A 26,006-nucleotide genomic window follows, 5' to 3' on the forward strand; every position below is an offset into this window, starting at 1 on the left:
CCCTCCAGAATGTTATATAAGTGAGTAAATTTGAAGATAAAGAAATTTATTAATTGTGTGCAGGCTGTGTGTGTAAAAAAAAGAAAAATTTTAAAGTATTTTTAATCATTTATGGGGAAATTATGACTGATTACGGGCTTTGAAAGTTGACATTTGGGTCGATGTTGCTCTTCCAAATCTGCGGGCTTTGGACATTGTCTTTCGGGTCGGTGTTGCCCTGCCAAACCTGAATCTCCTGTATGTTTGATCGAACGACTATGATTGTTGACGGGAGAAAATTTCTAAGGCACACTTCATAAAATTAAATGAAGTTTTAAGGAAAGTTGACTGTTGACCGGTCAGTTATACTAAACCAAATCCCCTTATAAATGAAATTTTAAGAAAAATTTGATTGTTTACGTTGATGAATAACGGTTTACCTTTGAGGATAAAGTGATGAGATATAACGAGTTCTACCTCATTTTGAAAAGACAAAAACTTGTGTGAGGCGATCTCACGGGTCGTATTTTGTGAGACATATATCTTATTTGGATCATTCATGAAAAAATATTATTTTTTATGCTAAGAGTATTAATTGTTATTGTGAATATCGGTAGAATTGACCCGTCTCACAGATAAAAATTCGTGAGATCGTCTCATAATAGACCTACTCTTTTGAAAATAAATGTGCACATGAGGTTATTTTTATATGCAAAATAATATAAAGAAAAATGTTTAATGCATTATTTTTTTTATTACATGATGCTTGCTATATCCAGTGGCATAGCTATGTTTTCATTACCACTAACTATTGAATAGCGTTTGATTCTAAATCAACACAGACTTATATATATATATAAATAGACACACACACTCGCGCGTTTATAAGTTATATATATTGATTCCAAATGCTTATTTTGAATTTTTAGTTCCATATAAAGTGTTCGAATATATATTTCTTTAAAAAAAAAGGAAAACATTTAGAAGTAGGCCATACAAAAAAAATTATTTAATATGAAAATGGTCAATTATGATGCACCAAAATTAAAATAAAAAAATCTTCAAAAACAAAAATGTAAATAAAAAATAATAATAATTGCCAACGACGAGACTTGTTATAAGTAATGGCACCAACCTCCTAATTATGATAGATGTATCGAGTAAAAGATCAACCTAATACTTTATCATGCAAAAAAGAAACTTCAACGGATAAAAATAAAATAGTAGATAATAAATAAAGTGGTAAAATTTAATTTTTTTTTACCAGTTCGCAGAAGGAGGGCCAAACCCAGTTGCAGACGTATTTCATTTATTGGTGACAGAGAAGATTGACTAGAATACTGTACTAAATTTTCAGTGAAGTTTCAATATTTTGGTCAAATTTTTGGAAACTTAACATTTATTCTGGGTTTTTTGGATTCACAGTTCAGCAAAATGTTAATAAATGGATTTGACCTGATTCAGTGTTTCCCGAATTTCATGCCTTAATTCTGGGAAAATGGCAACCATAGCAGGCATGTTTTTTCATTGGCCCCAGCACCTCAGGAAGAGAGAATTCTATATATATATATATATGTATGTATGTATGTATGTATATATATATATGTATGTATGTATTTTGAAGATTATCAACCTAACACTTTCTCATGCAAAAAATATAGTTTCAAGCATCATTTAATACTTATGACATATTAATCTAAAAAAGTATATTTAGAATTAAAAACGTTGAGAAAACTGAGGTTGAGTTAGGGATGAACTAAGATGATTAGTAATCTCATGAGAAGTTCTCGCAGATAATTATGTCAAATATCTTCATGAAATTCTCGTTGAGCTAATATCTCATGTGTAACAGATTTGAACATTTCAGTCTCTCTGTTAATATACAAATTGTGTCAATACTCATGTGAAAATTCTTGTTGAAATAATACCTCATCTGTAACATATTTAAGCATTTCAGTTCATCTGTTATTTTTTTTGGAATTAATTGGCTAAGATGTTGATGTTGTGAAAAATACACATAAACTACCAAATACATCATGCTAAATTATTAAAAATTTGACTAAAAACTTAAAGTGAAGCGTACCCGAAGCCATAGCCTTGAATTCTTTAAAACGTGTCTTGATATTCTAGATCTACACACTCGATCCTTGAGAGAGTCCTTTAATTTTCTCTTCTGAATTATTTTCTTAATGAGAGAGAGAATAAAGAACTTGATTACGCGGAATCTGCCGACCACTCTACATTAAAGACTCACAACCTATTAGATATATTAAAATCCAATAGCCAAAACTTTAACCGATTACTTTAATTTTGGATTTAACTTAATAGACAACTCATCATGCATAATTATTCACATATAAGCACATATAAATAAAATTGATCTAATAATCTCCCACTTGGACTATATGTGTAACCTTATAATTTGTTGTGAAAATAATCTTATGAGCTCAAAAATGTTGTCATTTCAAAAAGTATCTATAATCAATCTTGTCCATCAATCACATCAACACTATGATCAAAGCAGCCTTCGTTATACTCAAGCTAACTAGACCCATCAATGATCACATATGTAAACACAACTGAATGACATTGATCGTGAAGTGGATATGTAGCATGAAAATTTCATGCAATATGATCATAACATGCATATTTTCAACTGGTCCTCTTTAAACCTTATTGAGATCAAACTTTAACCATAATCAAAGTGTGACTTAAATTAAAGTTTATTTATGTAGAAATTAAATTAACATAACCATAAACCGAATTACTGAACATGTCTATAAAACATTTAAAATTACTAGCTCCCACTAAAATTGAATATCTTTAATTGACCAAACACCCATAAAAATAAGGGGCACAAAAACCTATAACGTTTTACCTCTCTTTCATGAGACAACAACTTCTGCCAACGAATAAATATAGCACAACGTTGTTTTTTTCATACTATCTTGGTATCCCATAAAATCATAGTTAAATACCAAATGATCTCAAGCTGATCTAACCTCCGATATACGAGCATCTAATAATTTGTTATCTGTAAATATCATAAGATTAGTTTTATTGCTTTCCAATACTTTACTCCTGAATTACTTAGATAGCTTCCCAACATTTATGTCACGTACGCCATATCTGGATGTGTACAAACATGAGCATACATCAGACTCCCCAATGCAGATGCATAATGAATCTTCTGCATTTTTTTGCTCAAAATCATTCTTGGGACATTGTTTGAGACTGAATTTTTCTCACTTAGTCACAAGAGCATCCGATGGTTTACAGTCTTGCATCCCATATCGCTTGAGAACTTTCTTGATATAGTCTTTCTGAGATAATCTAAGAATAAATCGAGAGCGATTCCGATGTATCTGAGTACCCAGTACAAAAGATGCATCTTCAAGATCTACCATATCAAAAATCTTAGCTAGAATTCTCTTGGTGTCATGCAACAACTGTATATCGTTTCTAGCAAGTAGGATGTCATCAACATATAAACCAGGAAAAAATGCTTACTCACAATGAACTTATGGTGCACATAATCATTGACCAAATTCATCTCAAGACCAGACGAGATGATCATTTGATGAAATTTGAAATATCATTGTCGAGATGCATGTTTGAGCCCATAGATGGATTTCTCTCATTTGGTAATCATATTATTTGTGTCTTTGGACACATAATTTTCTGGTTGTACCACATAAATCGTATAACCAATGTAATTATTTAGAAACACATCCTTTATATCTATCTGATGAAGCTCAAGATCGAAATACGCCACCAAAGCCATATAATCCTTAAAGTCTTTCGAAAAAACTGGAGAGAAAATCTTTTTGTACCTTATTTCTGTGTAAAGCCTTTAGCGACAGGACGAACCTTATATCTTTCCATATTGCCTTTCGAATCTCTCTTGGTTTTAAATATTCATTTGCAAGCCAATGGGCTTCGCATTTTTAAGCAATGAGACAATATCTCATACGTAATTGTCCTTCACGGACTTTATCTTCTCATTCATGACATCATTATACTTTTGAGAGTTTCAACTTTCTATGGCTTGATGGAAGTTGATATGATCATCCTCCATAGTTCCAATGTATGTCTTATGTTCTTGAAGAAATACAATGTAATCATTCGACATTGCATTTCTACCTTCTCTAGTGGATCTTCTTAATGACATAGGTTCCGAAGGTGCTGGAGTTTGTTCATCTAGAATGAGAGGATCCCTAATATTTTCTTCATGTATTGTATTTTGGTCAAAGAGGGGAATGTGATCCTGATTTCCAAGAAACCTACATATTCCTCTTCAAAAAAACAATATTTCTTACTTTATCTCCCCCGCAAACTCAACATCCTCAAAATCGGACATTTCCTGATTCAAAAATCGACTTGTTTGTGGGATCATAAAACTTAAAACCCCTGGATCTTTCAGAGTATCCAATAAAATAGAAACTGATCGTCCTTAAGTCCAGTTTCTTTTCATTAGGCTTGAAAGACCTTGCCTTAGCTGGACATCCTCAAATGTGCAAATGCTTAAGACTAGAATTTGATGCTTGTACAAAGTTCATAAGGGGCTTTGGTCGCTGCCTTAGTTGGAACCCTGTTAAGGATATACACTTGCGATCTTTAGTGCTTCTACCTAGATTTATTTTGTAGGATAGAATGACTAATCATACTCCCCAACATGCCCTTAAACATTCTGTTTCGTCTTTCAAGCAACATCATGCATAGTGGACGAACCCGACATAGTGTATTGTTGGATGATATCGCGTTCAACTAAGAATCTAGCAAAAGGTCCTGTATGTTGTTTGCCTGAATACCATGGTTAGATATGACACTTTTAATCTTTAAACTAAGTTGATTTTCAACTTCAACTTTATAATTTCTGAACGCATCCAATTACTGTGCATTTTCATGAATTAGATAAATGAAGCTATATCTTAAAAAATGGTCCGTGAAGGTTATAAAATATTTTTGACCATTCCAAGAAGCAAGAGGGAATGATACACAAATATCAGTATATATAAGTTCTAAGACACCTGAACTTTTTCTGGCTTCAAATCTCTTTTTGTTGGTATTTATCCCTTTTATAGAATTAACGAAATTATTTAAATCTATGTAATCTAAATGCTTGAGAATTTCATCTGACAAAAGTCTCATTATTCTCTTTTTAGAAATATGACCCAATATTTTGTGTCATAGTGCAGTTGAATTCTCACTGGTTAATTTTCTTTTAGTATCTCTAATTGTATGCAGCGATTCATTAAATAAACCAATAGTATCCAAAGAATAATGATTATTGTATTCTAATAAAGAACATGAACTAAGTTATTTTTAATCAAGAAACAAATAGAATGTTTCATTTCCAAATGAACAAGAATAACCGAATTCGTCCAATGCAAAAATGGAAATCAAATTCCGTCTAAAGACGGTACAATGAATGTTTTAAAAAGCTCCAAATATATTTCAGTCTTTAACAATAATCTAAATTTCTCTATTTCCTCAACTTTAACTTTGTTTATGTCATCAACTGTAGATGAATCTTTCAGCATCACTTGGTTTTCGGTTATCCAAGCAACCCTGTATAGACACAATGATGTGAGTTGTTGCATCAGAATCTATGTACCACGTGTGCCTAGGTACTGAAGTTAAATTAACCTTACAACAAACTATATTCAGAAGCATACCTTTCTTAGCACGTCAAGCGTGATAATTTGTGCATTATACTTTATATGTTTATCACTTCCATAGAAACAACTAGCACTTTGAGAATCACTAGGATTCTTCTGTTGTCTCTTTGGATGTTGTATATCCGCAGTTTCCTTATCATTCCTTTTCTTTCCTTTATCTTTCGAGTTAGAGGAATAATGAGCACTCTCAGTCTTATTTAGCTTCAACCTTTTCTCTTTCCGAACACAGTGCGAGATGGTCTCATTCAGAGACTAAGTCACTTTCTGACAGTTGTAGCTCACCTTGAACTCGTTAAACTGAAGATAAAGAAATATCAAAACTAGTGCACCAGCAAGCCCTCAGAGAGGTAAAGCTTCAGTGCTTTCTCAACTTTGAAGCAAGATTAGACACTTTCACAATGTACTCTCGTATGTTGTCCTTATCCCTGTACCTCATTGAAATTAGGCTTGCTAAGAATGTAGCAATTTAAGATTTTTCACTCTTAGCAAACCTTTTTTCGAGGTTCTAAAAGAAAGCCTTGGCCATAGCAATGTCACTAGACATTGTGCCCCTCAATGTTTCTGGAATGACTCTCTTCATAATCATAATACACATGTGATTCGACCTTTACCACCTTTCAAACTCTCTCTTTTCATCAGATATACTCTTATTCGTGATGGCGGGAGGTGAGTCAACCCTTTTGTAAGGTCCAAATCAAGACTCCGAGAACTATCAATAAATTCTCTTGTCATGATTTAAAATTGGAGTCATTTAGCATATGAATAGAATTTATGTTGGAATCAATATTTGCAGGAGTCAAATCTGAATAGAGAACAAAAAATCAAATATACATGCTCAACCAAATATCCAAATAAAATAATCAATAAATTCAAATAATGTAAACCCCATAAACAAGATACCGAGCATTCCATTTATGTTTTAGCTTTGGACAAAAATTAACTTGTTAGTGAAATCATGCCGCTACCGCATAAGTCAAACACTGAAAGTCGATTTTTGGCGAAATTTTTTAATCCAAATTTTCGATTTTCTTCTAATTTTTTTGTTGGACAAAAATGGACGGAAAATCGAAGTCTTATACTGAATTCTTTAAAATTTCAACCAAAATCTATTTACCAAAACTGAAACTTTAAAAGATTTGTTTTCAACAAAAGTATTTTTCAAATCATAAAAAAAGTTCAAACCAAATTTTCTTCCAGATCTGGAATCAAATAATATTTAAAACTTTAAACAAATCTCAATGATTCAAGTATGAGTGATTCTGATATCACTTTTTGTGGAAAATTCACAGAATCTATCATGCTAAATCATTAAGAATTTGACTAAAAATTTATATAAAAGCTTACCTGAAGCCATAACTCTAATTTCTTTAGAATGTGTCTTGATCTTCCAGATCTACGCGCTATTTCCTTGAGAGAATCATTTAGTTTTATCTTCTAAAATATTTTATTAATAAGGGAGAGAATAAAGAACGTGATTACACGCGATCTGGGACAATGACTCAAATATACATAATGCCTATCATTATCTTCTTATATTTCTGTTTTAGCTCATCATAAAAAAGAAATTACGCTTATATCTCCACACATTAAATCGCAACCTATTAGATACATTAAAGTCCAACAACTAAAATTTTAACTGATCACTTTAATTTTGATTTTAACTTATTGGACAACTCAAAAACATAATATTCACATATAAAATCATATAAATAAAATTGACCAAACGATTGAACCAATACCCTCGTTTTTGAACCAATACCCTTGTTTGTAATAGTATCAGTTCAACGAGAATTTGAACTTGTTCAACATCTTAACCAATTAATTCTCAAAAATTCTCTTTTTCTATTACAAATCAAAGTTTCTCCCAATTATTTCGATTTAATTACACCAATTAATATTATATTAAACGCAAAAAAAGAATAAAACACAAGAAAAAAATGTTGACGAGTATTTGACGTAATTTTCTCTTATAGACGAGTTCTACATGCTAAAAAATATATAATAAAAAGACTAAAATGTTCGAATCTTTTATAGAGTGTGATATTAGCCCAACGAGAATTTTCACACGAGTATTGATACAATTTACATATTAAAAGATGAACTAAAATGTTCAAATCCATGAAACATAAATGTATTAGCTCAAGCAAAAATTTATAAGAGTATTTTACACAATTATCTCAAAGTTCTCGTGAACTTTTTTTTTTTTTTGTATAGAAATAAAGAAATTTGTTGTCAAAGTTTTGTTGTACAACATATTATACGCATATGTATAGGTATAAAAAAATATTTTTTAAAAATGGGCCATATTTATTAAAGCAAAGAAATAGAAATAAAAATATATAAAAAAATTTATGTGGCGTTGGAGAAGTAAAGATAGAGAAATAGAAATATAAAATCCAATGGGCCATATTTATTAAAGCTTGCAGAAAAGGACACTTTTTAAAATTTTAACACATGAAAACATGTGTGTTTGTTTCATTTGTGTAATAACTAACCATTCTCGTTGAATTGATGGTTATTTATGAAATAACCAACGCGTGGGCGAGGATGATCCATCTATTTATTTTGTATATTTACGAGTTTAGTTTTTTATATTATTAAAATTATATCTCAATCTCATAGAAAAATAAAATAATAAATTAAAATTATATTTTTACTATTTCAATGACCAAAATCACAATAAGATGAATATACAATATCAAAATTATAATTTTCTATTCTACATATTATATCATTCATTCAGAATTTCAATCTCATAATATACGATCAAATGTCTGAGATTACTTAAAACATAATCGACAAAAACTTGTGCGAGATGATATCACGGATCGTATTTGTGAAACAGATATCTTATTTGGGTCAACCATGAAAAATTATTACTTTTTTATGCTAAGAGTATTACTTTTTATTGTGAATGTCGGTAGAGTTGACTCGTATCACATATAAAGATTCGTGAGACCGTCTCACAAGAGACCTACTCGACATAATCTAACCGAGTGCAATGTAAACTCTATCGAAATTATTTCGACTGGGATGATAACAAGAGCAACCGACTGCTTGTTATAATATCAAGAATAAAATAAAATTTTAAATTATTTTAATATAGAGAGATTTGAAAGATTGAGAGAAATTGATCTACCTCTAATTTTCTTTATAATAACAACGATCAATGTACATATGATATCTGTAAATATGTATAATCGTTTTTTAAAATATTTTTTTGAATTTAAATCGATATAGAAGTTCAAGAATTTATATTTTTTAAAAATTGCAATTTTGAATATTTTATCTGATAATTTGTCATTTTGGTCTTATATATTATCAAAATTAAATTTTTAGTTTTTATATTTCACTTTTTCTAGTCATAGTCTTTTTCATCGGAAGTACATATATGGTAATGTACATATAAAAATCAAGTAGAAGAAGTACCAAATCTTTAAAAAATGACAAAAATAACGGACTGTGAGATATTTAATAACACAGATGAGTAAAAAAGATAAATATAAAAATCAAATTGCGATTTTCTTTTATTTTAAATTATGATTTTTAGGAGCACTTCTTAATAAGATTTTTTCATATTAGTTCTCCATTTGGACAAGTATTTTAAAAACGTTTTTAATGTTTTATAAGTAAAAAAACTTAAAATATATGTTTGGACAAGATTTTTGTAAAAACAATTTTAAAAAAAATTTAAAAATATTTTCTTTAAGTATAACTTTTTGAAAAAATAACTGAGAAATGTTTTTTTAAATATCTGTTTAGAACTTTTAAAGCATTTTTAAATATAATTTTTTTATAGAATAGTTGTCCAAACACATTTTTATATAACTTTTAAAACATTTTATAATTTTTTTTAATAAAAAACACTTTTATAAAATGTTTTATGAGTATTTGTTCAAACATAACTTTGATGAATTTTAAAGTAAAGTTGTTTTGGATTTTTTCTTATGTAATTATTTTCTGGACTGTCATAATTTTACAATCGTAATGCTCGTTGCTTTAACAAAATATTGTGTTTGTTGATCTCTCTTCTAGGAAGAATAGGGGTTGCAACCCTAACAATATTCTCCCCAATAATTGTACTCTTTGCAACAATGAAAATTGAACACATGTCTTTGAATCTGATACCAATTACATAATCGAACTACGCGAAGTTGCTAGTTCAAGATGGAAGCTGAAACTCGAATTTGGTCAAACTGAAAATCTATTGAGTACAATGTTTCGATGATATCTCACAACTCAGTGATGCAAATGACCAGCCGCCAAAACAATTGAACATAAAACTAAATTTGGGACAAGTTGTATTTCACGCCAGTTGGTCTAGATCGGATGTTATGTAAAAAAACTGATGGCAGTAAGACTTGTCAGTTTGGCTGATCAACAATGATTAGTTGGATATAAGAAGTTGAAATATTTTTGTCAGCCTAATCAGCACGGTTATCCAAATTAATCGATCAGTTTGGTTTAGTCTAGCTGACGAACCCAACTGGATGATCAGTTTAGCTGATGAGCCCAAGCTGACAGCGAAGCTCAAAATCAATTAGGCTCGAGAAAAGTGGCTAGGAAGGCAGAAATGACCGTTTCAATATTAGAAACAGTAAAAAAAAATTTTCCAAACAGTCATATTCTTGTGTCTAATATATATCATTCTTGGAGCCTATAAATAAAATATCTTGAAGATCAAATACAAGCTTTGGAAATGGATTCGAGCAGCCTACAAGAAGAAATTAGCTAGAATGAGAGCTATGAAAGATGAACTAACTCAGTTTACTAGAAATTCTACTCGAGACTTAGTTCCAAGACCTTCTAATCAATTACTTGTGGATACAAGATGGATGTACAAGAACAAGCTCAATGAAGATGGAACAGTGGTGAGTAACAAAGCAACATTAGTTGCTCAATGATTTAGGCAAGAAGAAGTAATTGAGTATGATGAATCCTACGTTCCAGTAGCTAGACCGGAAGTTATCAAGATATGAATTGCTTTACCTCTTACATGAAATCCAAAGTTTATCAAATGGATGTAAATAGTGCATTCTTATGTAGACAGTTATAAAAGAAGTTTATACTGAAGAAACTCTATATTTTATGAATAATTTGTTTTATGATTATTTTTATAAACTTAACAAACACTACAAGAAAAATGATTTTCCGCAGCACATCATCAACAGCGCGCATTAAAAGCACGCTGCAAATAGTACTTTTAACGGCAGTGCATCAATATGTGCGCTGTTAATATTTTTGCTCTTGACAGAAATAACGGCGTGCATTAAAAGCACGCTGCGGAAAATAATATCCGCAGCGTGTATTTATGTGTGCTGTAAATATTATATACTTTCCGCAGCTTGCTTTTAATGCGCGCAGCACGCTGCGGAAAGTAATAATATATACTATTCGCAGCTTGTAATAATGTGAACTGTTAATACCCTATGCATTCACGGCGTGCATTAAAAGCACGCTGCGTAAAATGGGCGCGAATTTTTAAATTAGCGACGGTTTTGGTCAAACCATCACTAATTTAAAAGTTGCGACGGTTTACTAAACCGTCACTATTTTTAAGGAAGGTATACGATAAACCGGCGACGATTTAATGAAACACCGTCGCTTTTCGCTAATAGTCGTAAATCAGCGACGATTATAGCGACGGTTTTATAAAAACCGTTGCTTATAGTCGCAAATTGTCTATAAATATCCGATTTCCGTTCCACTTTCCTTCACAACACTTAAAATTTTTCTCTCTTATACGATTTTAATTTCGATTTAGGTACATTTTTTTGTTTAAATTTTTGTTTAATTTTTTAAGTGTTGGTTAAGATCATCAGTCAATTTATCATAGTTGTATTGTATTTTTTTTAAAATTTATTAAATTATAAAAGTAATTTTTTTTATTTTTACGCAAATTTTTTAAGTGTTGGTTTTTAAACCGTCGCGAACTTTAGCGACAGTTTTGGAACCGTCGCTAAATTTATATACCGTCGTAATTTAGCGACGGATTATATACCGTCGCTACTTTAGAGACGGTATCTTTGGTTTTAAACCGTCGTCAATTTGCAACGGTTTTGTCAAACACCGTCGCTAATATTTAGATGTTTTTGAATATTAATGGCGTACATTGCACGCTGCAGATAGTTGTATTAACGGCGCACATATGCACGCCGTTGATAATAGTATTAACAGCGTGCACATGTACTGCTGCGGATAATTTTGAACTTTCAACAGCTTGCAACTTCGCAGCGTGCAATGTGCGCCGCGGAAAGAGAATTTGCGCGCTGTGAAAAGCCATTTTTGTTGTAGTGTAGGCTTTATACGATTTGAAACAGGCTCCAAGCGCTTGATATTACACACTATCTAAGTTTTTTTTATTGAACATGATTTCATTATAGGCACTGTTGATAAGAATTTATTTAAGTTTACTAAAGGAGATCATACTTTATGGGTATAAATTAATGTTGATGACATTATTTTTGGGTAAACTAACTCCAAACTATGTGAAAAGTACTCTAACTGATGCAGCAAAAATTTGAGATGAGTATGACGGGTGAACTGAAATTCTTTTTTGGTCTACAAATGAAACAATTGGCTAATGTAATTTACATCAGTCAAATTAAGTATACGAAGGAACTACCCAAGAAATTTGGCTTGGATACATGTTCCGCAGCAGCAACCCTGATGAGCTCATCAGTTAACTTGGACAAAGATGGATGAGAAATACTAGTTGAGATAACCATGTATCAAGGCTTAATAGGTTCTTTATCGTACATAACTGTTAGTCGACCTGATATTATTTTTGTTGTCTGTATGTGTGGTCGGATTTTAGTCTGATCCTAAGCAATCTCATTATTTAGCTACCAAGAGAATTCTTAAATATTTTAAAGGAACACAAAATGTGGGCCTATGGTATGATAAAGACTCTTCTTTCAATTTAGTTGGCTATTCAGATGTAGATTATGCAGGGTGCAAGCTTAATATAAAAAATACTAGTGGATCATGTTAGTTTCTAGGAGATAGACTGATATCTTGATTTAACAGGAAGCATAATTCTATTATAACATCCACAACTAAAGTAGAGTACTTAGCTCTAGAAGTTGTACCCAACTTCACTGGATTCAACAACAGTTGAGAGATTATGAGATCATTGCACGAGAGTCACCAATCTTTTGTGACAATACAAGCCTCATAGCAATCATCTACAATCTAAAGTTTAGGACCAAACACATTGATGTCAGAAATCATTTCACCTGATATCATACATTGAAGAAAAACAAATGGCTAATGATCAACAAGCATCATATATTTTCACCAAGCCATTATCAGAGACTAAGTTTTTTTAATTTAGAAATATTTTAGGGCTTATTGATTTATCTTAATGCTTAATTTAGGGAGAATATTGACAGTTAAGAAGGTAAACTGATAAGACAGAAGTCGGTTTACCTTGAGCTCAACTGGCTATCATTTTAGTTCCCTAAACTGATCTTTTGTGCTTTTGGACACTTATAATTTAGTAGATTGATTCTTAAGCTCAGATCACTTGAATGATCAGTCTACTTCAAATCAGTTTACCAATTTTTCAAAAATATTATTGTTCCAATGCTTTTGCTTACCAATTTTCAATTGTATTCAATATTTTCTTAAATCTTATTCGATTTCATTTTCGAAATGGCATCACCTTCAGAAGCTTACATTTTGAATGCTCATGATGTAGACTTTGACTCTGTCTATGCCATGGAACACGAATCAATCTCCAGAGTATTCTGAATGTTGGCGTCATCTGGACTCGAGAGTTTTCTTTCGTCATCTTCCATGGACATACTCGTGACTGAGTTTTTGTGTGTCTATGAGAAAAAGTATAGTCAATGAAGAATGAAAGACAGTGGTGCGTATCAACGAGCATTCTCTACTGTTCGATGAAGTTTTCTTTGCTTCTCTGTCTTTGTTACTGTCTGAGGGTATTACAAGTTTTGTTGTCATATCTATAACTGACATGGAGGAGATGTAACTAAAGTTTTCTGCTTCTGGCAAAGCTGTTCTTTGTTGTCATATCTATAACTGACATGGAGGAGATGTAACTAAAGTTTTCTACTTCTGGCAAAGCTGTTAAAGGATGCTAAGAAAGAACTTAAGTTAGAGTATCAATTGTATACGGGTGTTCTGGCTAAGGGTTTGATTGCTCAGGCGGGTTCTTTTGCTGCCCTAACTGTCGAGAAATTTCAAGTAATGACGACCATAGTAAAGAGGATAAAGATCAACAGTTCATGTATTTTATTCAATATTTTGAAGAATATGGTGCTGCATACCAAGCAATCTTTTGGCTTCGCAATTTAGTTGAGAAAACTATTTGAGAACTCTAGCATTCCTCTGAACGAACTAATAATTCTACACAAACCCAAGATGCTGAATGCATAGAGAATCATGGCTCTGAGGCCAGAGAATATTTCACCGGCAAGACTGCTAGGGCTTAAGAAGGAAATTGGGGAGGATTTAGCTCAGGCTAATGAGTCCTAACGCTGTGAAGAGCAAAATAATTTTAGATCCCAAGCCCAAGACTAAGAGGAAACTGATCACTTATGAAAGTGTCTCTGAGACAACACCTCCACCACCAGTCAAGAAATCTATGACCACCAAAACTAAACAAATCTCAACACGGAGCAAGCTACCACCGTTGTCTGTTGAGAAGAAAGAGAAGAAGAAGACTGAAGTAAATAAAACTAATCCACATTTTTTACCAAAACTGATGTCATGGCAGCTACTGCTAAGGCAACCGACAAGGAAGTTTATGCTACGCCTGCAAAAAATCTTACCTTGTTTGGGATAGCTGCTCCTCTGCAAACAATTATTTCACCCACCATTCTACCAGCAGCAAGGCTTAAGGGCATGGTAAAAAAGGATCTTATTGAGTACACTACGTCTGGATTGGACTCAAATTTCTCTTCTAAAGGGACATAAAGAAAAGGGAAATGAAAGATGGTCGAAACTGAGGATTCCAAACCATTATCTGCAATCCAAACTCAGATTGATTTTTTAATGGATGAAGTAAATGAGTACGCTGGTACCATTACTGAAATTTTTTATGAATCATATCAATTTAGGACATTCACTCTTGCACGTAAACTGAAGAGGAAAGAGACTTTGAAGAAGTTCATTGCTCTTGAGAAAAATGTGATGAAGGTAATGAAAGTAGTGATACTAGTTCAATCGTTGGAAAGGAGAAAATATTTCTTTGATCTAATGAGAATCAAGAAACTGACCTAGATTTGTGAAGAAATAAAGAAGAACTATGATCTGACCTACCCAGCTGCTCACAATGACTGATAAACATTTACTCAGTTGGATGTTGATTTAAGCTCTTCATAATGAAAGTCAAATTTTGGGAGATGGACCAATTGTTATTTATATATGTTGACTCCAAAAGCAAGAAAAATTCCAAGGACTCTACCAAAGAACAAAAAGTTGATGAAGGTTCTTCAGTTCAGGTCCAACATGAGTCGAGCCAAGCTAGACCATCATCCAATTCGGCTGAGCTAGCATTTGACTCGATTGAACCCGCAATCAATCTAGCACCAAAAGTTCAATATACAACTGGACCAGTTGAGGACGTGTCTCTACTCAATGTTAATGAAATCCTGAAGTGTGTAACTAAGAATATTACATAGATTCTTGAAGAAAAAGTTAAGAGAACTGATGCAACAGTGATGGAAGTTGAAGAACTAGTTTTGGAATTTTCAGTTCAAAATCAAGAGGAACATATGACAGTTGGAACTGAAGGGAAGTTTGTGTGCAGAATTGTTTCTTTAGCACCACTATTAGTTCCAACACCAATTAACTCAGTTGAAGTCCAATTGCTACAATCACAATCCCTGAATCATTCTTTATTTCTGAATCAGTGAGAGACCAGCTTGCTCCGAACCAATCCGTGGTTGAAAAGTGAGTTGGAATGGCAAGTCAAAATGAAGTAGTTGAGACAATTGAGCAAAATGTCACTCTATCAGTTGAACCATTTGCAACTATTTCATATGAGAAAGTTGATATTATAAAACCAAGCCTTCAGTTCCATTTTTCGAGACCAAAAACTCGTATGATTGTTGACTCACTTGAGTTGGAGCTTGGATAAGAATTTCTATGGATAATATTCTTTCAAATCTAACTAGAATCTATGTTTTTTTTTACACAAGTCAAGACATGGCAGAAACTGACTTCAACTAACGATGAGAATCTGAAAGATAAAGTGTTCAAATACCTCTCACATCTATCTAAAGATGTCTAACACATTTTTTATCAAGCTGGAGTCCACGAGAAAGAATTGTGCTTCAACATCATAACTATCTAGTTTACATGATGTTCTTAAACAGAAGATGGATCTAGTGCATGACAACTAAAATTCGAAGATAGATTCATTTCACACTCAGCTCTCTGTAAAGTTCGACACTATGTCTGCACAAATGACTTCAGTAGTACATATCCTGCAAAGTTTTTTGACAGCTCCTGGTGTTGACAAAAAAAGGAAAGTGACCTTAAGGACAAAACTGATAAATTTAAAGAGGAATCTGCTTCAAAAAAATCAGACAAAAAGGAGGAAGACATAGAAAAAGATAGAAGATAGTTGTATTTGTTTCTATAAGTTTATAGGAGTTTTTATCAGTTTATCCGAATTTTATATGAATACAAATTTTGCCTAAAACAATTGGATTTATTTCTTAATTTTGTCAAACGCCAAAAAATAAAAATTGTTGGGAATATTTATGTTTTTGTGTTAACAAATGATTTAAGACAAAACTGATCTTAGCTAAACTGGACTAGTGAAGCAAAACCGGCTCAGAGCAAAACTGATTGCTATCAAAGCATTTTTTTAAGCTGTCAGTTTAGATATCATCATTCTTTCTCAAGGACATCAGTTTACAGTAAATAGATAAACTGATTATGAGATAATTTTTTCCGTATCTTGCTGACATAGCCAATTCAACTGCACTACATCTTGTACGGATGTCATAGAATGATGACTTGGACAAAAGACGCAACAACATATCTTTTCTTTTTTTAAGTTTGTGACAGTTGTAATATAAAGTCTATAAATAGAGATTAAGATTGGTTGAGCAAGTGGCACCAAGTTACAAGAACAACATATATACACTTACAATACTATCTGTTTCAAGCATACAAGTTCGAGCATAACTGATCATACATTCAAGCACATTTTACAAAGTATTGTATCTGATCACTGAAGATCATTAAATGCTAGAAATTCTTTGTAAATCATTGTAATGGATAATAGTTTATATCATGTTTCTTCGTTCTTGAGTATACTGGGAGTTTTAATTTTTGCAATGTTAAGTCCAAACTGAACTGATTCTTTTGCAAATTACTTGTAAAGATCAAAGTCTTCTACTGGAGTCTTCCTATAAGGAAGAAATGGTGATGTAGAAGCTAATAAATTTGTTACGAGTGTTTATCCAACTTTTTTACTAAACACATACCGATCCTATACATATGTGTGTATATATTTCCAATTTCTTGACATGCTGATGTCCATGATTCCTCGGGATGACTTTCATATATATATATACATATATATATATATATATATACACATACAAATGGTGTGTGTGTGTGTGTATATATATATACACATACCAAATGGTATTTGAGCTTATCCCAATTTTTAATATGATTACGAGTCATATAATGCATAGAACTATTGACACATTACTTGGGCCTATAATAGATCAATCGCACAAGTCAATATCTCTTGGACTTAGAGATTCGAGCTCCTAATATTCCTCAGGCTTTTGGTCGAAATTCAACATTCCATTAGATCCATAAAACTCGACCGATTTCATGGCAAGACGGGTTTAATTAGTTCCAATGTACGGGCCGGATTTATTGGCAGGTGGGTTTTCCACCGCATCTGTGTAACCAGGCCAGACTCGATAACTTGACGCTAAACTTGAAAAAACAAATAGATTGTCTTTCTATAAAAGTCTCTAATTTTGTACATTCCAAAAATTAAAAATACCTATTTATTTATTTATTACATCCATTAAAATTTCTCTGTTATACCTATATAATAACAACAACAACAACAACGAATGCCAAAAATAAACCGAGCTAACTTGGAACCGGCGCGATCCCATTTGCCATCCAGTTACGTGGAAAACAGGGTGAGACCAAATTGATCAATTAATTTAGTACATTATTTTTGCAATTCGCATTCAATTCTCATCATCGGGCTATTGATTTTTCTCGGCATACATCGCGAAAAACATAAATTGCGGGAAAAAGGTGAAACAAGGCATTAGAGAAAGGTGTTAGAAACTACATCCCATTTCATTAATAGTAATATTACATTTACTTTTTTCTTTGAATACAAACCCAACCACGAAAGAGAGAGGCATCCCTTTATTGCAAGACAATAATAGCAATGCCACTTCTTAATAAGAAAGCGAGTGGTTTATAACACATAAATGCACTACAATTCTTCCATAAAATTTTAAAAGCGACACCAAATATTGTGTTATATTTAATTTAAATCATATTAAAAACCTAAAAAATAAAAATAGTTAAATAAATTATATAAAAAGCCTCGAGAATTAGGAGAGGATCCCATATTTTGAGTGCCCTCCCATCAAATTCAAAAGACCAAGGACCATCTAAAACTTGACCCCTTCATCTTGACACACTATAGGCCAACTTGCACCCCAATCATGGTCACTCTACTAATACTTTTTTGACCAATATGTGCTAAGTAAAAAAAAAATATGTAACAACAAAAAATTAAATTATTTTTAAAATTTAACCAGCTTCGAGACAACTCATTCACTGGAACTGAGCTCCGGCGTAGGTTTGTCCGAAAGACCAACCGGCTGAGGCGATGTTGTTTGAGATGATAGTACGGCCATCGCTCGTGGTGACTTTGAACGAAAGGCTCTGACCATCGAGGTTTGAGTTGCTTTGCCAGTTTTGACCCCAATTTCTTGACATGGCTTTCCAATTGGTCCTTGATCCCTTGATGGACACTGAGTGCACATCACCGACCCCACCAACGTTGGTTATGAGTACTAAGTTGAAGTAGGAGTGGCCATTGATGGTAAATCTTATGCCTCCCTTTCTTCTGCAAACCACCCTACAAAAATTGAATAAAATAACAGTAAATATAAGGACAAATTATTAAATTTGATTTAATAAATATAGAGAATCAAATTTAATGTACGATTTTAAATATTTTGGACTTTTGGGAGGAACCCATCACGTTCTTGGGTAAAGAATGTTTGAAAGTTGTGTTTTTATATATTTTCCCCTATTTTTTTCGGTTAGTTCCAAATACTAGTAAATTACAAAAAATTTCCCCCATTTTCTTTTTTTAATTCAAAAGCCATACCAAAATTAAGATTAAAGTGATATTCAAAAGTGGCTAAAAAAATTTTACAAAAAAAATAAGCTAAAAATCAAATTAATTTATGGAGCAACTGAAGCATTTTCAAATGTTAGCTCTTAGATCATCAATAAACACAAACACTCATATGAGATAGTGTCATAGGTTAATTTTGTGAGACAAATATTCTATTGAGGTTACCTATGAAAAAAGTTTATTTTTTATGCCAAAATTATTATTTTTTTATGTAAATATGAATATGGTTGACCTATATAACAAATAAAGATCCGTGATATCATCTCACAAGAGATTTACTCATCAACATATATGTCAATTTCATAAAAATGTGAGGAACTCAATGATCTAATGACATTAGAATATGAGGAGAAACACTCTCGGTGTAGCACAAACTAACACATAAAAATCTCATTTAATTTTTAAATTTTATTTAGAAACTCTCTCCCCGATAATATGCCTGCATGCCCAATTTTTTGCTTCTTTTGTTGATTTGCTATTTACTCGCTACCTAGCAACATTTAATTACTTAAAAACTAGTGTTGAGTTATCCTAACATTATGAATTAATATTAAATTCATAACAAGTCTTTTAATATTTTTGAATTCTATATATTTGAAATTCATCCCATCATTTTTAATTAATGTAGAAATCACACCATAGATTTCAAAATTTTATTCATCGAATAAAAGGCTTCTGCTTCAGTCGAGATAGTAATCAAAATAATATTTAAAATATAATGAGCAAAAATTAACCCAAAAGAAAAATACCTTCTGTAAGCAACAGGCACAATTCCGGCTCTGTACTGCGCAATGTGCTGGAAAACAGGCTGAGAAAGATCGAAATGGCGGAGGGGCGGGTTGCACCAACCGCCGGCGGTGCTCGGCAAGGCATTGTTCGGCGGGCAGAAGTTTGTAGCCGTGACCACAATGGATCCAGGCAAGCACCATTGTCTCTCATTCACGCACCTGATCTCGTAGCACGATCCACAGCTCAGCCCATTGTTGAAGAGGGTGGTGCTCAGTGCCGCCGTGTTCGTGCCATATCCCTGGCTGTACAGGTTCCCATACCCACAAGCACCACCTGGTCGAAGAAATTCACATATGGGTTTTCGTTATTCAATTATTCAAACGCTTCTCGATGTTTCAATACACTTATCCTACAGCTTACCCATTGTTCCAGAGGCGTCGCTTCCGCCGTAGAAGGTGGCGTGAGCATCAGTCCAGCCACCGTCATAGCCATGAACGAGGGACACCATTGAAAGCAAACCAAGACAGAGGAATCCGAGAAAAGCCATTGTTTTACCTGCAGAATATTAATAAAATTTCAAACTTTCAGCGCTTAATTAATTTCGAGGAAAGTAACGAAATGGTAGCCTGATGTTGCAATAGTTATGCGTCATCGGAGAAACTAGGAAATGCAAGTGAATTACTTGTGAGATAGGGGCTTGAAAACAACGGCAGACAAAGAACTTGAGAAGGAGCTGGAGAAAGTTGAACGAGGCGAAGCGGAGTGTCGCGGTATAAATAGAGAATGGATGCTTTGATTCGGAAAGTGACGATTTCTTTAATTTTGTTTTTTTTAAAAAAACAATTAAACGATAATATAAATATATAGTAATATAATATAATATAATATGACGCAAGTTTAATTATTCCATGCATATGAAATTTTAAATCTTTATTATGATTTAAACTATTAATTTTTTTAATCATTGAAATAATTTTAAATTCAATTCATAATGAACAGGCGCTGGTGATCGCGATGCATGCATTAATTTTTGTTGTATTGAGATAATTTTTATGTAAAAAATATATATTATTTTATTAGGATATAATACTTATAGATTAATAAAGGGAAAAGATTTATTGAGATGTTTTGAATTTTTAGATAAACTAAAGATAAATTAGTTAAAAAATCGGAAAATATAGAAAAATATACAGAAATTACTAATTATTTCACACCACTGATCTCTTGGCTAGTGACATCTATTTTAATGTCTCGAAATAGAATACGTCTACAGTTCGAAACCTATATACCCATCTCACTGAAAATCGAACAAAAACAAAAAAAAATTCATTCAGAATAACTACATAATGAAAGTAAACACGTATTTTTCTTCAGCTTTAATATAAAACTATGTAGAAATATCTGCAACTTTTGGATTACTATAAAACAAGAGTAGGTCTCTTGTTATACGGTCTCAGCAATTTTTATCTATGGGACGGGTCAACCCTTATCGATATTCACAATAAAAAGTTATATTCTTAACATAAAAGTAATACTTTTCATGGATGACGAAAATAAGATAGCAGTCTCACAAAATACGACCTGTGAGACCGTCTCACACAAGTTTTTTTCATAAAACAAATATATCTTTATTTTATTTTATGTAACATTCCAAATTAATTATATTCCAAATTTTAAATACTCTAATTTTTTTAAAAATTAACTTTTTCAATTTTTTTTACAAAAAATAAAAAATAAAAAAATTGGGGATGCCGCTGGTAGGGATGTAATCGAGTCGAGCCGAGCCGAACTCTTGAATGTTTGAGCTTGGTTCGTTTATAATCGAGCCGAGCTCGAGCTTTATTTAACGAATATATGCATGGCTCACGAGCTTATTCAAGTCTTTATCGGTAATCGAGTCGAGCCGAGCCGAACTCTTGAATGTTTGAGCTTGGTTCGTTTATAATCGAGCCGAGCTCGAGCTTTATTTAACGAATATATGCATGGCTCACGAGCTTATTCAAGTCTTTATCGGTAATCGAGTCGAGCCGAGCCGAACTCTTGAATGTTTGAGCTTGGTTCGTTTATAATCGAGCCGAGCTCGAGCTTTATTTAACGAATATATGCATGGCTCACGAGCTTATTCAAGTCTTTATCGAGTCTAAACAAGCTTAATAAATATGAATTATACATTTAAATTTTTAATAAATTAATTAAAAAGTAAATTATATATTTAAAAAAATATATATTATTCTTATTAAAATTTGTAAATTTATTATAATAAATAAATTTAATAGATTTTTCTATATATTTCATAAATAATATGCAAAATCAATAAACCAAATATCAAAACTATTATTTTTTCATCTAAAAGATTACTGATGAGCTTACTAATGAACATGTTCATGAGCTAACGAGCCGAATACTGTAAAGCTTGAGTTTGGTTTGTTTATCTTAACGAGCCTCATTAAACGAGCTTTTATCGAATCGAGATTCAAATAATTCACAAACGGTTTGGTTCGTTTACATCCATAGCCGCTGGTGTCAGTGACACAACTCAGGAACTGATTATGAAGCTGACTAAAAAGATTTAAAATCGTGTTGTCACAGCGGTTTTGTGGGATGAAAGCGTGTGGTTTAGAGGAATTCTCTTTATTTGTTTTTTTTTTAAATGTAATTCTTTTGTTCCAATTTCCCCACCAAGTGGGGTTCCTCCATCTTTTATTCTAATCCTACTTTTTAGACTAAAAAGGGATTGTACGAGTGTATGTGAGTTGTTATAGTTATAACAACTTGTAATTGATGGATACATAGTATAACAAATTGTAGAGTAAGGGAGTAGAGTAGGTCTCTTGTGAGACGATCTCACGAATTTTTATCTGTGAGACGGGTCAACCATACCGATATTCACAATACTATGAGACGGGTCAACCATACCGATATTCACAATAAGAAGTAATACCATTAGCATAAAAAATAATATTTTTTCATGGATGATCCAAATAAGAGATTCGTCTTACAAAATACGACCCGCGAAACCGTCTCATTTTTTAGAATGATTCCATTAAATACAACAAAATTATGTGCAGAGAGTATGTCTATTGTGAGACGATCTCACGAATCATTATCTGTGATACGGATCAACCATACCGATATTCACAATAAGAAGTAATATCATTAGCATAAAAAATAATACTTTTCCATGGATAATTCAAATAAGAGATTCGTCTTATAATATATATATATATATATATATATATATATTAATAAATGATTGCATTTACTGATAATAAATAGGAAAGGAAAAAAGGAACAAGCTAGGATATTATAAAATTTAGGAAAGTTCAGAATCTTCAACAATAATTTATGATTATTATTACACAGTAAATAAATAAATACTGACAAATAATAAATACAATATTATTGTTTCTCCACCAACCTTTTTAAAATAATAATTATCATATAAAAAAATTATTTCATATTCTCAAAGAAAAAAACGAGTCATGCAAGACGGACTATACGACACATTAACATTTCACTAATTTTCTGTATTAAAAAAAAAAACACTAACGCACAATAATTTGAAGCACATGGATGAGAAAATGGAGTGTAGCGATACGGGAAAAAACACACCAATTAATGCCAATGATAACCGTATAAGACATTATGCCTTAATTAAAGACTAAGTTAGTATTAAGCAAAAACTTGTGTGAGACGATCTCACGGGTCGTATTTTGTGAGACAGATATCTTATTTGTGTTATCCATGAAAAAATATTACTTTTTATGCTAAGAGTATTACTTTTTATTGTGAATATCGGTAGGGTTGACCCGTCTCACAAGAGACCTACTCGTTATTATTATTATTAGCCATCGAGACACACACATTATGTGTGTAACGAATATTTGAGAGGGAATCGGTAAGTGTTAATCTTTGGAAGAAAACCTAAAATAATGCGGAGTTTGTTTTGAGATGGGAACTAGACATGGTATTTTAGGAAATTCGAAAATTATATGAAGACTCCAAAAAATTAGCATAGAGTGTTCAGTAATTATAAATACCAACGACTCTAAACGCGAATTTGTATTATGTAACTGTATACTTTAAAATCGAGGTTCTCGGTTATTAATACAATAGTTTTGAGTAGTCTCTTAACTCAATTTTATCTCCTCTTTTTCATTAATCTATAACACGTTACGAATATGAATGTTGTGTTTTGAGTTGTTCATTCGGAAAAAAGAATAGAAAGTCCTTAAATGAATTTTTTTCCCCATAAATTTGCATTATATTGATAAAAAAATTTACAATTACTACAGAAACACTTCTTGATATAGGAGCTGATGTAAATTGCATAAGTGAAAGAATTGTTCCTCATTTACTATTGAACCGGATCTTTCTACTATGTACTTGTAAGTAGTCCGAGCAATTAGATCTTTTGGTTACATCAATATTCGTCAAGCAATATAAATTTTAAAATTTATCGTACTAATCTTTATGTATTCTTCAACTTTCATGTTTTTCCTTCGATAACAATCCCTAATTTGATGTCAGACGAGTTTCTCACAAAAATTCATGGCATGTCCTTACCTATTAATTTTTCGTATTTTTCAAACATAATTGGAAGAAAACGGATCGCCAGAACCCACTTATATTTTTCTCCATTTGTATATCTTATGTTTGATATTAATCAACATAATACATTTACCATTACAATTTTCAATTATATTGAAACGTTCACTATTAGTTTTTCTTTAAAATATACTAAAATTTTCTTTTAAAGCTCTTCGACCGAGCATGTGCACATGTATACTCAAATATTTTTAAAGTATCTTTGCACTATTTAAAATAAATCAGCCAATCATATTATTTGAAAATCCAAAAGAACTCTTCAAAACGTAAAATCGTAAATCGTCAGTTAAACATAAATTAACACTTTTCCAAAATAAAAAATAAACTCTTCACTATCTCAAAATCTCTCAAAAGCATATAAGTCGTAAAATCTTAAAATAATCATAAATCATAGTGCGGAAAACTAGAGACGGTCCTCGGGTTGTGTGCACCTTCAGTACAGCTCGTTCAACCATCGAGGTCTCCATCAATATCAAGCTCACCTGCATCGATCACACCTAGTGAATTTATTGACTCAACAAACCTTAATCATGATAGCAAATAATACATATACATTCACAAGCAACAGTGAAAATATTTTAAATAAAATAGCTTTTCATATACATAAACTTTAAACATTTTTCTTTCAACATATCATATAATATTTTCTTTAATCATATATGTATATGTTTATCTTTTTATTGAATTCAGATACTCAATTGTGACTTTCGTATTAGCTGTAGGTCGATGGATCCATTTACGTATTACCACGGTACCGGGCGGCGGGGACATCAGCGATACTCTCACCAGTCAACTGAGCATTGGCCTTACATATCATCGTATCATTGTATCGTCGTATCAGTCACGATCAATTCAGTCCTTCTACTTTTCATATTTCTATCACTTATAAAAATTCATGCATATATAAATCATCTTTTTTTAAACCAAGCATTCAACACGTCTTTTAGCATTAAAATTTTTATCATAAAATCTCATAAACATTTAAAATAAACATTTTAACATTTATTACAGCATTCAGGGCACTGCCAGAACGTATAACATTTTTGAGGTGTAAAATGACCGTTTTTCCCTTGAAATCCTAACTATCCAAATTCCATCCTTAGACCTTAAAACGACGACCCAAATCATTTCAAATGTTAACATGACATCTTAAAATACACCAATAAATATTTCTTAGACGTAAACTTAAGCTTCTCGATTAATTTCTCAATTCGTATTTAGACTTAGACGTACATCCCGATTTTGACTTGTATGAACTCGAAACTTAACTAAACTTTACCAAACTTGAACCATAACTTAATAACACCTAACTATACCATATAAAACCCAAAAAAAGCCAATTCTAACCCTTGAACAAGCCTAGGACAGCTGCTGGAAAATTTTGCTCTAACATGACAAAACCTTTGCCTTCCAAACCATGCACCCTTCGGCCCTAGCCACTAACCAGTCCAACCAGATCCTAACTGACCATCCTAGGACCATGACCGAACCCTAGGGACCCTACTGGACCGATCTTAAAATACCTAGAAGCCACGGCCCCCAAACCCGTTCGCTCATGCCATGTACGGCTTCTGACCCTCACGCGATCACACAAGCCTTCGAGCCAAGCC

The 26,006-nt window shown here is 32.2% G+C and overlaps 1 protein-coding gene across 1 annotated transcript; it reads right to left on the reverse strand.

Moving 5' to 3' along the window:
* Nucleotides 1-17,950: 17,950 nt before the first annotated feature.
* LOC142523145 (expansin-A1-like) lies at nucleotides 17,951-20,567 on the reverse strand. Its single transcript, XM_075626794.1, has 4 exons — nucleotides 20,471-20,567; nucleotides 20,209-20,343; nucleotides 19,809-20,121; nucleotides 17,951-18,774 (listed from the first exon to the last, which is right to left on the reverse strand). Exons 2-4 carry the CDS (start codon nucleotides 20,333-20,335, stop codon nucleotides 18,468-18,470), a joined length of 747 nt encoding a protein of 248 aa, XP_075482909.1. The 5' UTR covers nucleotides 20,336-20,343; nucleotides 20,471-20,567; the 3' UTR covers nucleotides 17,951-18,467.
* Nucleotides 20,568-26,006: the final 5,439 nt, after the last annotated feature.

This window comes from Primulina tabacum, chromosome 13 (genome assembly GCF_025594145.1).
Source record: "Primulina tabacum isolate GXHZ01 chromosome 13, ASM2559414v2, whole genome shotgun sequence".
NCBI lineage: Eukaryota > Viridiplantae > Streptophyta > Magnoliopsida > Lamiales > Gesneriaceae > Primulina > Primulina tabacum.

What these genes read in the sequence shown, in the direction of transcription:
- LOC142523145 (XM_075626794.1), bottom strand. Translation starts at nt 20,335, where the DNA reads ATGGCTTTTCTCGGATTCCTCTGTCTTGGTTTGCTTTCAATGGTGTCC. An exon ending in CGACGCCTCTGGAACAATGG is followed by an intron (nt 20,122 to 20,208) that starts GTAAGCTGTAGG and finishes TTCTTCGACCAG; the next exon opens with GTGGTGCTTGTGGGTATGGG. An exon ending in GTGCCTGTTGCTTACAGAAG is followed by an intron (nt 18,775 to 19,808) that starts GTATTTTTCTTT and finishes CAATTTTTGTAG; the next exon opens with GGTGGTTTGCAGAAGAAAGG.